The 16,342-nt window shown below is 46.0% G+C and overlaps 1 protein-coding gene across 1 annotated transcript in view; it reads left to right on the forward strand.

Moving 5' to 3' along the window:
- Positions 1-404: 404 nt before the first annotated feature.
- Positions 405-16,342, forward strand: part of ABCD1 (ATP binding cassette subfamily D member 1) — a 121,001-nt gene continuing 105,063 nt past the window's right edge. The window contains exon 1 of the mRNA XM_089674945.1: positions 405-1,657. Coding sequence (XP_089531071.1) covers positions 752-1,657 — 906 coding nt within the window. The 5' untranslated portion in view covers positions 405-751. The remainder of the gene's footprint in view (positions 1,658-16,342) is intronic.

Below are 16,342 nucleotides of genomic sequence, written 5' to 3' on the forward strand. Positions count from 1 at the left end.
TGGAGTCTATAACACCCCCCCTTACAAGCAAAGTTCGTGTGCTTTATATTCTTCATAACCTAAATTGTATGTTTATTTATCATTCCCATCGCCCTGGCCTGACAACCAGGTTCATTTCTTCTGCTCAGCCCTCCCTTCCTCCAATTCAGAGAAAACAGAGCTTACTGACTGACTTATGACGTCACCTGTTGCGCCTACTCCGAGCTTTACTTTTTTTTGTTTCAATAAAGTTTCAGCCAGACGGAACTGGGCGGAGCCCCCGCGAAGCTTGACAGGGCGCCATTTTGACTGGCAAAAGCCTATTCAGAAAAGTCGCCGGGGCTCCGCCCCACTCCTCCTTTCTCCGCCTTTCCCGGGCTGTCTCCTCCAGCTGTCATCGGCCAGGGTGGGCGGGGCTAGCCGCCGGCTCGGACTAACCGTTACCAAGCAGGGTGACAGCAAGTCGTGGGGACAGAGACGGGAAGTGACAGCGGAGGGCGGCAGGACGAGAAGTCACCTGGGCTGTGCTTGAAGAGTTCCGGGGGGAGAAGAAAACTATTGTGGGCTGAGTGAACTACAAGCCAAGTGCCCCATTTGTTGAGGGGCCCCATGTGTGCAGGTGACTCTCCTTGAAGCCTATGGTGGTGGCCCATGGCCATGTTGGTGGACCTCTGTCTTGCTTTTACAGTGAAGCTGAGTGATGCTGTAGGCAGCGATCCCTTGGAGTAACCATTGGGAAGGTGGAAGAGTCACATCGATAAAGTATACAGCCATGATCCAGGTATGCCCGTCCCCTGTCACCCAGGGCGCCGTCCTCAAACGGGTGGCAGCCCTGGCCCTGGCCACCTACGGGGCCCGCCGCCTCTACCCAGTCCTGAAACACCTGTTACTCCAGCAACACAAGCATAAAGGCTCCAATGGACTCCACGGAAGTCAAGGAGCGCCAACCGCGGTGCCGGGCTATGAGCGGACCGGGGTGAACCGAATCTTCTTCCGAAGACTGGCTCGCCTCCTCCGTCTTCTCTTCCCCAAGTTGGCCTGCAAGGAGTTTGGGCTTCTGGTGCTGCACTCGGCCGCCCTAATCTCAAGGACGTTCCTCTCAGTCTACGTGGCCAAGCTGGACGGCCGGTTGACCCGGTGCATTGTAAAAAAGAGGCCGGCCAGTTTTGTGTTCCAGCTGCTGAAGTGGCTGCTCATTGCCCTCCCGGCCACGTTCATCAACAGTGCCATAAGGTACCTGGAAGGGCAGCTCAGCCTGGCGTTCCGCAGCCGCTTGGTGGCCCATGCTTACCAGATGTACTTTGGAAACCAGACTTATTACAGGGTCAGCAACATGGACGGGCGGCTGAGGAACCCTGACCAGTCTCTGACCGAGGACGTAGTGGCCTTTGCCAACTCTGTGGCCCATCTGTATTCCAACCTGACCAAGCCAGTGCTGGATGTGATCGTAACCACTTACACGTTGCTGAGTACGGCCAAGTCCAAGGGAGCCAACACGGGCTGGCCGTCCACCATAGCTGGACTGGTGGTGGTCATCACAGCCAAGGTGCTGAGGGGTTGCTCACCAAAGTTTGGGAAACTGGTGGCAGAAGAGGCCAGAAGGAAAGGAGAGCTAAGGTACATGCACTCCAGAGTCGTCGCCAACTCCGAAGAGATTGCGTTCTATGGAGGTCACAAGGTGAGGGTCATATAGGCACCAGATATTAAAGGAAAAGTCCTCTGCAAATTGATAGTTTGAGGTTTTGATTGATGTTGTAGAGTGTTATCTTTAACGGCTCATTCACACTTGCCGCCCCCTTCAAGTGATCTGCAGTGAATCACTTTTTTGGAGGGCGCTTGACAGGTTGCTCCTCATTGCTACTTTTAACCCTGAAAAGTCCACGCCACTGTACCACAACTGCATGCATTGCATGTGGTTGCGAGGCAGTTTTGGCATGGCCATAGAGCATAATCTTTGCTGCTATGCCAACATCTGTTCAACCCCCATAGCATGTGGGGGAAAGTAAAACTGTGGCTCAACTGCCAATTTTGTTTGCTGCCATCCATGTGAATGAGCCCTAAATTACACAGTTCTGGGTTTTAATCCATGCAGTGTTTGTATTAGGGATAAACTCATGTTTGTTCTGAAGTTGGGTTTGGACCAAACATGGAGGAAAGCTCTCACTGCTGCCCGAACAGCTGTGGCCGGGGCATTCCCCACCCTGCAGCTGCATGTACACATAGGGTTGGGGATGCTCCTGACATCATTGACCTGATATGGCCACTTGGGAAAATTCCTGTCCTGTAGACACAACAAGAATAGGGATGAGCTCAGGTTTAGTCTGAACTGAGTTTGGACCAAACTGGACATAAGCTGTCAATCCCACCCATTGCCGCCCAACCAGCTGCGGCCAGGGCATTGTCTGTTCCTCAGTTGATTGGGTGGCACCTACAGGATGGAGATGCTCATGATGTTAATACATAATTATGCAAAATATGAAGACCTAGCGAGCGCATATAGAAGCAGCTGTATGCACCAAAAAGGAACCACAAAACCTTTCTATATCAAGTATATAGAAAAAATAGTGCAGCACTAGAACAAATAACGTACCAATACACTTATAAAATACAAAGACTAAAACCATATGTTATGTAAAATCCTGTATAATAAAATCATGTGATAACAAGACCCTCTGTTATTATGGAGAGTGCTGGTAAGTGAGTCCAAAATAAATGAAAATGTGACAGCTCTGTTAACCCAGTATGAACTCCAATAGGGTATCCAGTGAAAGAAATGGTAAGATTGCCCACTCACCGGAAGCGCAATCTTTATGCGCGTATAGAAATCCAAACGAACGGAGGTCTCATGAAAATACAGCTTGGTAAGATCCCAGGTGATCTATTCAGACCAGAGGAGGGAAGTCTTAGACCAGACTTGTTTACTCACAACCCATTGGAGGGACCTTCTGAGGGACATCATTACCACCTCTTACCAGGCTGTATCTTCACGAGACCTCCGTCCGTATGGATTTCTATACGCGTATAAAGATTGCGCTTCCGGTGAGTGGGCAGTCTTACCATTTCTTTCACCGGATACCCTATTGGAGTTCATACTGGGATAACAGAGCTGTCACATTTTCATCACATTTTCATTTATTTTGGACTCACTAACCAGCACTCTCCATGTATTACATAATTATTGATTATATGGCTATATTTGATCAATGTCATCGACCCTAAAATGGCCATGTGGCCATTTCAGGTCAAGGATGTCATGAGCATCCCCAATACTTTTTTGTACATGCAGCAGTGGGATGGGGATAGCCCTGGTTGTAGATGATTGCGCAGCAGTGGGCAGGAGTGACAGCTTTCTTCTGGGTTTGGTTTGAACCTAACCTGCTCTGAGGTGACTAAGGTAAGTGGATGGTGCTAGTAGTGATGGTGTGCAATTCCTAAGTAGGAGAAGGAGTTCCCAACACTAGATTGACAGTCACAGAATAATGTGTGTTTGTTCTTCAAACCATCACATAAGTTAGATATTGCCAATGTTTTGGGGTCTCGCAGGGTCCCTTCCTAAAGGTAACACAGTGATCAAATATACATGGGTATGACAAACAGAAATCCCCTTAACCCACAGCAACTTGGTGTACACCTACCCCATGATGTCACAATGATGTCATAATCCCTCCTAAATCATCAGAAATGAACACTGAAAAACTAAGCCAATCCATGTGCAAATAACTAGTCACAACCCACAACATAATAATCCAGATGCAAATTTATTCCAACGCAAGATCAAATAGAAAACTCTATAAATGAGCCAAAGCATTTTGGGCCCAGAGATCACCCCCTTCATCAAGGTTTAAGGATTTGAAATTCTATGTACAGACAGGACTGAGTCAGGGCTGGACAAATTTCAGAAGCCAGGTATGACAATACCCCTTGAAAACTACAGCTTGCACTTGACTTCTCGGGGTTTTCTTTAGTTGTTGTCAATAATGCTTGCTCTTTAAAAAGAAAAAAAAAAAAAAATCATCAAGTGGTTCATGAATCGGACATACTGGTCGCTGAATTCCAAATTATTTTTTGTTCACCCTTGGACTAAATACAGAAGACAATGTATATGGTATTTCAATCTGTATTGCTTGTCAGCGATTGGTTTAGGCTGTATTCATTCCTTAACCTGTTGTGGCTCATGTAACCCAAATGTGCGGCAGCAAAGAAGGTGAACTTTAATGCCTACGTGCTACACGCGTGTCCAGGGGCAGCAGAGGTTTCTGCACTGAGAGTGTGCTCTCAGCACAGTGACTGAGCTGTCAAAAACAGCTCATAGTCTCTCGTAACTATCTGGAGCCAGTAGAGTGTGCTCTCAGCACAGTGACTTAGCTGTCAAAAACAGCTCCCAGTCTCTCGTAACTATCTGGAGTCAGTGGAACTGGCTCCCAATCTTGTAATCACTGTGACAGCCAATCACAGTTATTCATGAAAAGGGGGGGGGTATGCCCAATTACATGACAACAGCCTAGTTAAAGGGATTAAGTCCTGATGAAGGGGGAATAAATTTGTATCTGGGCTATTACCTCATCGATTGACCCTTCAATTTCAGATTCATTAAAGTCACCATGGTTGGTATCGGAGAAAGTCTTCCAAATATTCTTGGCTCTGTCCATGGAGGATAATGGGCCTCCGTTTTAAAGTATAGAAGAGGAGCTTTACTCTCCTGGAGAACATTTTTCCATTGTTTTTAGCAGATACAAGCAGGACCTGGCTATTTGTGGCTTTGCCTATGTTTTTCACCTTTATTATTTTGAATACAAGTGAGCATGGAGGGTCAGTGCTTTGATGCATAAAGAGCAGTTAAAGTAGAGCTCCAGCCAGACAGCTAAATGCACAGGTACCTATCAATGTATATAACCAGGAGAGTGATACCATGATATACCATGGAAGCAGCTCTGAAATTTCAACCAAGGATGAATATCACCCCACTTGTCTGATCTCGCCTTTGCTCTCACCTTCTGTAAGATGCCTGATCACCCCCTTTGGAACTCAACACTTGAAAACGCATTTCTGCAATTCATTACAGTGTAAATGCCTTGGAATTCATACCCATCCACTCTTGTTCTGCTACTTGCACATCCTTAGCACTCATTTACACTTGCTTCAAATGTGGCATTGGACACATTTTTTTAAGGCACTCTGAATGCCAATCAAAGCCCTATCACTAAATAAAATGGTTACCTTACAGTCCTGTTCACAGGGTTGTGTTTGCTTCACTTCCAAAATTATACCTCATGTTGCTTTCTTGGTGCTTCAAAGCATCTCCAAAGCTTCCATAGAAGGCTATGACAATTCTCACTAACAGCGCCTGCAGCTTTTGGGAGGCTTTTATTCAGCATTAGCTTTGCTTTATTTTGGAGGTATTTAAGGTATGAGATGTCCCAGGATTCTACAGAAAACCAACAAGCCAACTGGAAAGACGTCATCAGTAGTCACTTCCAGTTCACGTGTATATATTCTGGCAGTGTCTGGTGCAGACGTCACATTTTGCTCACAGTGTGGAGCAGCAGGTAGGTGAGCAACTCGTAGACGGCACATGTGGTGTGCAACATGGGAGTAAGTGGGATCCGGAGAGAGGTGGCTGAATGGCAGAGGATCAGCAGAGCTGGGGGAACGGAGCAGAAGAAACTCTGGTGGTGTGCAGCATGAGAGCAATATAGCAGGAGGTGAGCAGGGACCAGATAAAGAGGAGAATCAGAAAACCAGAGGATCAGCAGAGCTGGACATTACTACTGAGTGGAGGGATCAGCAGAGCTGGAGGTTACTACTGAGTGGGGGATCAGCAGAGCTGGAGGTTACTACTGAGTGGGGGGATCAGCAGAGCTGGAGGTTACTACTGAGTGGGGGGATCAGCAGTGCTGGAAGTTACTACTGAGTGGGGGGATCAGCAGAGCTGGAGGTTACTACTGAGTGGGGGGATCAGCAGAGCTGGGGGTTACTACTGAGTGGGGGGATCAGCAGAGCTGGGCGTTGCTACTGAGTGGGAGGATCAGCAGAGCTGGGCATTACTACTGAGTGGGGGGATCAGCACAGCTGGGCATTACTACTGAGTGGGGGCATCAGCAGAGCTGGGCGTTACTACTGAGTGGGAGCATCAGCAGAGCTGGGTGTTACTACTGAGTGGGGGGATCAGCAGAGCTGGGTGTTACTACTGAGTGGGGGGATCAGCAGAGCTGGGTGTTACTACTGAGTGGGGGGATCAGCAGAGCTGGGCGTTACTAATGAGTGGGGGGATCAGCAGAGCTGGGCGTTACTAATGAGTGGGGGGATCAGCAGAGCTGGGCGTTACTAATGAGTGGGGGGATCAGCAGAGCTGGGCGTTACTACTGAGTGGGGGGATCAGCAGAGCTGGAGGTTACTACTGAATGGGAGGATCAACAGAGTTGGAGGTTACTACTGAGTGGGGGGTTCAGCAGAGCTGGAGGTTACTACTGAGTGGGGGGATCAGCAGAGCTGGAGGTTACTACTGAGTGGGAGGATCAGCAGAGCTGGAGGTTACTACTGAGTGGGGGGTTCAGCAGAGCTGGAGGTTACTACTGAGTGGGGGGTTCAGCAGAGCTGGAGGTTACTACTGAGTGGGGGGATCAGCAGAGCTGGGCGTTACTAATGAGTGGGGGGGATCAGCAGAGCTGGGCGTTACTAATGAGTGGGGGGATCAGGAGAGCTGGGCGTTACTAATGAGTGGGGGGATCAGCAGAGCTGGGCGTTACTAATGAGTGGGGGGATCAGCAGAGCTGGGCGTTACTACTGAGTGGGGAGATCAGCAGAGCTGGAGGTTACTAAGTGGGGAGATCAGCAGTGCTGGAGGTTACTACTGAGTGGGGGGATCAGCAGAGCTGGAGGTTACTACTGAGTGGGGGGTTCAGCAGAGCTGGAGGTTACTACTGAGTGGGGGGTTCAGCAGAGCTGGAGGTTACTACTGAGTGGGGGGTTCAGCAGAGCTGGAGGTTACTAATGAGTGGGGGGTTCAGCAGAGCTGGAGGTTACTACTGAGTGGGGGGTTCAGCAGAGCTGGAGGTTACTACTGAGTGGGGGGTTCAGCAGAGCTGGAGGTTACTACTGAGTGGGGGGTTCAGCAGAGCTGGAGGTTACTACTGAGTGGGGGGATCAGCAGAGCTGGAGGTTACTACTGAGTGGGGGGATCAGCAGAGCTGGAGGTTACTACTGAGTGGGGGGATCAGCAGAGCTGGAGGTTACTACTGAGTGGGGATTTGCTGAAGAGGTGTACTAATGAGCTGGGGATCTACTGAATGAGAGCACCAATGCGGCAAAAGGGTACTTATTAGCTGGGGATATGCTGAGGGTACTGGGGGTACTAATGAGCTGGGGTTCTGCTGAACCCCTTTAAAACAAATAGAAAATCAACACGCACAGGGCATTTGCCAAGCTTCATGAAAGCTTCAAAACAGTATCACAAAAGCATCACCAAAACATCAAAAAATCATGTTGAAGTGGTAGGCGCTTTAATGTGTGTTAAAATCAGAGCAAGTGTAAATGGGCTCTTGTTGTATTAAAGGATAAGTTCACCTTTTAGACAAAAATAATAAATGCACTTTTTTTGCAGGTAAAAATATGTGCATATATTATTTTTGTCTGCAGGAGCCTGGAAAGCATTGCACTAGTGATCAGTACATTTGCTGATGCCATGCAGGTCTCCTGCAGACCTGTAAGAATACGGGATGTACGGTCAAGCAGATATTCTGACAGGAACTACCACGGCGCTCCATAGTGCCCTGGAAGTTAATTGAAAATGACAAGCCCACAGCCACTAAGGGTGTCGGGACTTGCAGTTCATTCATTCACGGAAGTCCTTGAATAAGTGATGCGGCCATGTGGGCGGAGCCCCGCATGGCTGCTCTGTTTTCAAATTTGATGGTATGGAGAGACTTCTTCCCGTATTATCTTTCGGGGGCGGCAGCTGTGGCTATGGGAACATGTTACATGTTCCACCCTAAAAAACGGGTGGAACATGTAACGTTCCCAAAAGTGAACCTATCCTTTAAAGATCCAAGCTTGCTAAAGAATGTCCAGCATGCAGCACACTTTCCTGAGTGTTGGTTGCCAGTGCCTTCCCACCTCTCCAATGTGCTCTTTGGTTTCTTCCACCAGCATTGCTATAAGACATAATGACCATTGGAAGGAACCACCGGGTGCAGAGGGGGAGCAGGCGTCCTACACTTCTGGGAGTGGGCAGAATGTTGTCTTGATCATGCATGGACCTGCCTGATTAAATACAAATTGAATGGATGTTTTGAGTAGACCTATTCTGCATAAGTCTAAAGGTTCTGGCAGTTCTTCCTTTGGATATTTATTTTGAGCATGACTTTTTATTGTTTTTTGAGTATAATGTAGGGATGCCCAAATCATAATTGACTTCAGTGCTAAATTGCTTACCATTGACTTCAATGCAAAATCGCGTAGCATTGACTTCCATGCAAAATCGCCTCCCATTGACTTCAATGCAAAATCGCCTCACGTAAACTTCAAGTACAACCAAAGGCAAAACCCGAGCTCATTCCTACTTCTCTTGTGTCTACAGAATGGGAATTGAGGAAAATTTCTCAAACAGGATACACATTACAAAAAAACTGATAGGGTTTTTTAAAACGATTTCTACTGTATCCTAAATGCAGAAATAGTTTTTTTTGCCCATCTGGAATAAAGAGATATGGCCAACGTTTTTGGATATGAATAGTAGGTGACTTTCGCTTCCCACATGCCGTGCTAGAGTGTCCAATCACATGGGGCTAGTATTTTTGTTTCAGCACTTATATGAAAAATAGGGAGTACGGGGATCACAAACCAGCATCATCACTACAGATGTGTGAGCAAAAAGTGGTGATGGAATTTAGATGAAGTTTCTCACTTCTGCCCATTGGGTTCGGTGTCATAGTAGAGCAGCCTTTCTCAACCTTTTCACTACAGAGGAACCCTTGAAATTATTTTCAGGTCATGGGGAACCCATACTGAAACCAATTAGTTCGGGGGTTAGTGGGAAGAATGTCCCTTACACTGGGGGTGATTGCGAAGAATGTCCCTTACATTGGATGTCATTGTGAAGAATGTTCCTTAAATTGGAGATCAGTGGGAAGAATATATCTAATATCTTACTTTGGTGGTTAGAGGGAAAAATATCCCTGGTGGTCAGTGGGAAGAACTTTCCTTATAGTGGTGGTCAGTGGGAAGAACTTTCCTTATAGTGGTGGTCAGTGGGAAGAATGCCCCTTTACAGTGGCAAAAAATGGTGATGGACTTTAGATGGAGGTAGCTTCATTGACCCGCTTCTGTCCATGGAGACCGTTGTCATAGTTATAGTACAGCAGCCTTTTTCAACCTCCTTACTAAAGAGGAACCCTTAAAATAATTTTCAGGTCACGGAGAATTCCTACTAAAACCAATTAATTCCGGGTCGTTGGTAAGAATATCTCATACATTGGGGGGTAATTGGGAAGGATACTCCTTACATTGGTGGTCAGTGGGAAGAACATTCCTCACATTGGTGGTCATTGGGAAGATTGTCCCTTACGTTGGTGGTCAGTGGGAAGAACATTCCTTACATTGGGGGTCAGTGTGAAGAACGTCCCTTACATTGATGGTCAGTGGGAAGAACGTCTCTTACGTTGGGGGTCAGTGGGAAGAATGCCCCTACATTGGTGGCCAGAACTATGCAGGCGCCATCAAATGGGAGGTAAATCTGCCACAGCTCAAGGAACCCCTAGCAACCTCTGGGGGAACCCTAGGATTCCCCTAAACCCTGGTTGAGAATAGCTATAGCAGAATATTGTACACAGTACTGTACATAGCTGCAGCTGTGGGATGCCTTTTGGGGACAACTGGGCTTTAGTTAATGCTTGGCTTGCTTTAGTGCTTCTATCCTGAGCTTGATGATTCCAGAAACATGTTGTCCTGTACGCTGGGTCAAGGTTAACACATCATCGCTCCACCAAGGGCAAATTCCATTTGGAACACATTTTTTTTCTTTTTCTTTTGGCAGCAAATTCTGTGAAATGCAATTTAGTTATCACTACTTCAAACCTTTCGCACTCTGGAGCACCAGGGCAGTTGGCTGAAACTTTCTGGTTGTTTATAATATTAAGGGCACATTTACATTATTATGAAGCATGCATTACTATATTACAGTGTTACAGTATTATTATTTTGAATGGCACTTCAATCTACAGTGTGGCATTATATGGGTGTTGCTTTACAAATAAAGTCATATCTGATTTTTTGCACATTCGTGTGTGTTGGCAGCCCATTCATTTAAATGGGTTGCTTAAAGCCAAATAATGGGAAACTGAAAAATTATCCCTTGCAGTGGGGCTGTGCATGCTCTGCAAAGGCGAATCACTTGTTTTGGTGTAGAACGGGTCTCAAACTTCTTAAATAAAGGGCATGTTTATTGTCCTTCAAACTTTGGGGGGGGTTGACTGTGGTCAGTGGGGGTAGAAAGTGCCCCAGCAATGTAGTATATATACCTCATACTTGATGGACCACTGGAGCACAGTGTAATATGTATATCAAGTATGGACCTCTAGGGCACACTGTAGTATGTGTATCTCATACTAGATGGACCCCTGGGGCACAATGTAGTATGTATATCTGATACTTGATGGACCACTGAGGCACAATGTAGTATGTATATCTAATACTTGATGGACCACTGGGGCACAATGTAGCATGTCTATCTCATACTTGATGGACCACTGGGGCACAATATAGTATGCATATCTCATACTTTATGGACCACTGGGGCACAATGTAGTATGCATATCATATACTTGATGGACCACTGGGCACAATGTAGTATGTATATCTCATACTTGATGAACCACTGGGGCACAATGTAGTATGTGGATCTCATACATGATGGACCACTGGGGCACAATGTAGTATGTAGATCTCATACATGATGGACCACTGGGGCACAATGTAGTATGTATATCTCATACTTGATGGACCACTGGGGCACAATGTAGCATGCATTTCGCATACTTGATGGACCACTGGGGCACAATGTAGTATGTATATCTAATACTTGATGGACCACTGGGGCACAATGTAGTATGTATATCTAATACTTGATGGACCACTGGGACACAATGTAATATGCATATTTCATACTTGATGGACCACTGGGGCACAATATAGTATGCATATCTCATACTTGATGGTCCACTGGGGCACAATATAGTATGCATATCTCATACTTGATGGTCCACTGGGGCACAATGTAGTATGTATATCTCATACTTGATGGACCACTGGGGCACAATATGGTATGCATATCTCATACTTTATGGACCACTGGGGCACAATGTAGTATGCATATCTTATACTTGATGGACCACTGGGGCACAATATAGTATGCATATCTCATACATGATGGACCACTGGGGCACAATGTAGTATGCATATCTCATACTTGATGGACCACTGGGGCACAATATAGTATGCATATCTCATACATGATGGACCACTGGGGCACAATGTAGTATGTATATCTCATTCTTGATGGACCACTGGGGCACAATGTAGTATGTAAATCCCATTCTTGATGGACTACTGGGGCACAATGTAGTATGTATATCTCATACTAGATTGACCATTGGGGCACAGTGTAGTATTTATACCTCATAGTTGATGATCCTCTGTGTAACTGAAATTCCAACGATACCTGCGATCTTCCGGTTGTGGCTTCCCCTCCGCACATTGAGCACAAGAGGTGATCACTGAGTGTGGCAGGTGTACACCCAGAGATGGACGCGGTTCAACCATTTTGGCTTCAACCTCCATCTTGGCCAAGGGGTTAACTATCCTGACAAACATATTTTCCCCTCATCCTCCCTTCCCTCTCTGGTAATTCACAGGGACATATGTCTGTTGAAAGTGTCACAGGAGGCCAGAGCCCAGCAGGGGGCTATGTGCTATAAAATCCCCAAGGGAGCTGGGGCCTGGCTGTCTGAGCAACCTGTGCCATTTAACACCTCGTAAAAAGATAACGCAGCCTTCCCAGGAGTTCAAAAGACATTGAACCAGCTAACTTTTTTAAAAGATCCCCTATGTCTCATATCTTGGAAAATGAGAGACTTACATAAAAACCAGACATATCGTCAGATTGGCTAAGAGGAGCCGAACAGTTTGATAGGTCACTCGCCTTGTCTCGAATACATAGGAAAGCAGAAAAGTAGATCTCGTGAACCATTCAGTGTAGAATTTCATAATTCATATGTAATCAATCCTCAGACGTGTCTGCATAATAATCTACCCGTGGGTGGAGGGTCACTTATGCATAGGAAAAGTTATGACCCAAAATATGAACTAAACGAGATTTTGGCTCTAGTTTAGGTCCACACCCAGACCTCCACGCCCTAAACGGGGTATTGGTCCTTGACTTCAGAGACACCCCCTGCGGGGGAACTACAAATTGGGCTGTCAGGCCTAAGAGAAGGAAGTTGAAGATGTCTCCCATTTTAACATTAATATCACCTGGGGAGACCCGTGCCCTTTTGCTCTGAAACTTGGATCTGCTAACCCAGGACTTTGGCAAGTACCTTAACCCTTTCACCTCTCTCTGATATCTCTTTGCTGTGCTGTTAGTCTCTGTATATTTAAATATTTATCTTAGTTAGATCTTTTTCTGTAAATATTTTTATTGCACCCATTTGACCTTTTAGCAATAAATCTTTCCTTCTGAAAGTGTTGAACTGTTTCTATAGCTCTGTATTGCAATTTACGAATTCCTGCCTCTAAAGAGAACGCTACTGTGTTTGTTTAACCCTCTATATAACCGGCCTGCGGTGACCGTGTTATACAGACGATTACCTCAACCAATATAGTGTTATTGTAGATATCGCCGAGTTTCCTCTTTCTCTGTACAAAAAGGAGGTGGTGGCAGTGTGAAGGGTTAATTGCGTAATTAACCTGACCCAGTAACGATCGATCAGGCTGCCGGTACATCGATTGTGGTCCAATTAGCTGGAAAACCGTTGTGCAGGGTGCAGCTGGGTGTGGCATTGTTACGCACGCGACAGCGTGGTTTTAGATTGGCTAGTCCTTCGGCCACGAGTTTGGTGAGAAGGGCTGGGGTCTGAAGCCGCGTTCGTGACACTGAGCACTACCGTTCTCTAATTTGATGGAATGGAGTTTGTGACATCCCTCCGCCATTAGTACTCACATCTCCAGCACTTATGCAAGAAATAGAGAATAGAGAGATCACAAACCAGCATCATTGCTATTATTGTGTGGGCAGAAAGTGTTGATGGACTTTAGATGGAGCTCACTTCTTTGAGGACATCAGTCTGTGGTCCTGACACCTTTAAGACCATTATCCATCGTCCTGCACTGGATCACTCCTTACTTCACCATAGCTGGCAACAAGGTGACAACATCTGTGTGAAGGCCTCTGACGCATTTATACTTGCTTCTCCAGCAATTTCCTGACAGTCCTTTTTTTTCCATTGCGGTTGCCATCAAAATACTTAATATTGGGTACCTGAACAGTATCTCTTTTAATTTTAGATGGAACAAGGCAGCATTCTATTCCCAGTGTTCTGAAACAGTTTGTCCATACAGCCCAACCCACTGGATGCAAAGTTGTTTAATTTGGGTTTGAACAAGGTCTCCATGACCCTGCCTGATTAGCATGTGGTGAATGAACGAACATAACCCCCAGATGCTCCAAAGCAGATAGTGCTCAGCTTTCCCTGAACAATTGCAGTTATCTTTATCCACAGTCACAATTATGAAAACTGAAGCATGACAAATCCAAGCAAAAGGTCTTTGTTGGCCTGGGATACAGGATCTATCATGTAACTGGAACAAGTAAATGTTTAGTCAACACAACTGAATTGGATGTCGGTTGATACTGGAGAGGGAAAATAGCTGATAACTTCTATTGGTGACATTTCTGTGCTGGAGTTCCAGGGTTCCATGTCTGCTGGGAGTATTGTTTCCTGCTCTCCAGCTGGGTTCCTAGACACCTATATGAAAACTGTCTCCCTATAAATGTCAAAAATGTACAAGAATGTGTCACATGGAGGCATAGGGGGAAATCACTGAGGCCTTGGTGTCCATACTGGACTGTCCATCCTCTGTGCATGTCCGCTTTTATGCTACATGCTGTATCATTGTTTGTTATGGTGCTGTGAGTCTGACAGCATCCTAGCTACCAATTAATCTGTGAGGCCAACAGTGTTTTAGCATCTAATATTACTATGTGGCGGACAAGGTCCTAGTAACCAGTGAGGCTGGCCATGTCCTAGCAACCAGTGATGCTGTACAGTTGGCAGCGTCCTAGCAACCAATTAATCTGTGAGACCAACAGTGTTTTAACATCTAATATTGCTATGTGGCGGACAAGGTCCTAGCAATCAGTGAAGCTGGCCATATCCTAGCAACCAGTGATGCTGTACAGTCGACAGCATCCTAGCAACCAATGACTCTGTGTAGTTGACAGCATTCTAGTAACCAGTGATGCTGTGTGGTTGACAGCGTCTTAGCAACCAATGGTGCTGTGAAGCTCACAGCTTCCAAGGAACCAAAGATGCTGTGAGGTAGGCAGAGTTCTAGCAACCAATGACACTGCGGCTTACAATGTCCTTGCAACTAATAATGCTGTGAGGCTTACAAAATCCTAGCAATGATAATACTATGTGGTGGACAACATCCCAGCACCCAAGGGTACTGTAAGTCTGACCGTGTCCTATCAACAAATTATGCTGTGTAGTTAGCAGCATCCTATCAACCAATGTCTCTGGGAGGCTGGCAATGTCTTAGAAACCCATTCTGCTGTGTAGCTGAGAGCGTCCTAGCAACTAGTAACTCTGTATGACCAATAGCATCTTAGAAACCAATGATAGAGTGTAGTTGACAGCATCCTAGGAGCCAATGACTCTGTGAGGCTGACAGCCTCTTTGCAACCAATCATGCTGAGAGGTGGACAGCATTCTAGCAACCAATGGTTATGTGCGGCCTTCAAGATCCTTGCAACTAATAGTGCTGTGAGGTTGACAAAATACTAGCAACCAATGATGCTGTGAGGTTGACAGCCTCCTAGCAACCATACTGACCATACTGTCAGAAATGTGTTATAAATGCTTTACTGAATTGTGGCCAATGTGTTTCTGGGTTGCCATAGGGCCGTTTCGTCAGGGCTTAGGGCCCATTCATACTAGAATATGGTACAGGAAACCCGTGTTTCAATGCGGTTTCCCACACCACATTCTGATTGCACTGCCCTTGTGATCTGCAGTGCGTTTCAGTGCAAAGTTAACACCCCAAACGCTGGTCGCAGACACAGTGCATCTACAGGCATCTGCCTGCACCAGATCGCAGGGTACAAAAGTACCATGTCATCCAGTTGCAGTGTGTTTCAAAAAGCAGTCCTTGCACTATTGGTGTCGTGTGGTGTGGTGCGATTACGGCCCGTTCAAAATGAATGGGCTGAAATCGCACTGCACAGAGCTTCATGTGAATTGCACAGGAACTACACAGCGTTCCATGCAGTTTCCTAGTGTGAATGGGCCAGTACTGAGAGATCCATATTCTGGACAGTATGAACCAAAGTATCCTGAAGGACAATACACATGATTGTGCCGCCCTAGTTCAGGGTCCAAAAGGTTAAAGCAGGTGGTGAGGAGGCGATGCAATAGGGTTGATTGACTAAAACTGGACAATGCAAAATCTGGTGCATCTCTGAAAAGAAACCAATCAGCTTCCAGGTTTCTTTTATTTTTTTGTCAAAGCTTAAAGTGTTACTAAACCCATAACAGTACAATCAGTCTGTATATGCAGTAAAGCATGCTTGTTATACTCACTGTGGAACCTACGGGGTTAATCCTCTGCATTGTGTAAAAAGGCTGTTTGATCCTGTGTTCTCTGATCCTCCCCTTCTTCCAGCGTCCCCCTTTTATCTCCTGATAAAACATATCATGTGGAGATACTCTGCACATGCTCAGTTTGGTGTGTATTGCTAGAGAGGTTTTTTTTTTTTCTTGGGAGAGTGCATGTGATCAGTATAGGGCCAATCATCACTGTCCAGACAGAGGTAAGGGGTTCTGCATCCTCCTAGAGAAGAATGAAAACTCCTCCTACAAGCTTTAATGTGCTCTGCTTGACACTGACAGAAGTCACAACACTGCTCTAACTGCTAATGAGAAAAAGTATTTATCAGTTTATATTTACTAAAATAGTTGCATTTCCATGTTGTGTGTACTGTGGGAGACCAGATAATAGTGAATGCAGGGTCCAGGGAGACCGGATATAGTGAATGCAGGGTCCGGGAAGAGCGGATATAGTGAATGCAGGGTCCGGGGAGACCGGATAT

This window comes from Staurois parvus, unplaced genomic scaffold (genome assembly GCF_062004578.1).
Source record: "Staurois parvus isolate SC_StPar_1 unplaced genomic scaffold, SC_StPar_1.0 ptg000154l, whole genome shotgun sequence".
NCBI lineage: Eukaryota > Metazoa > Chordata > Amphibia > Anura > Ranidae > Staurois > Staurois parvus.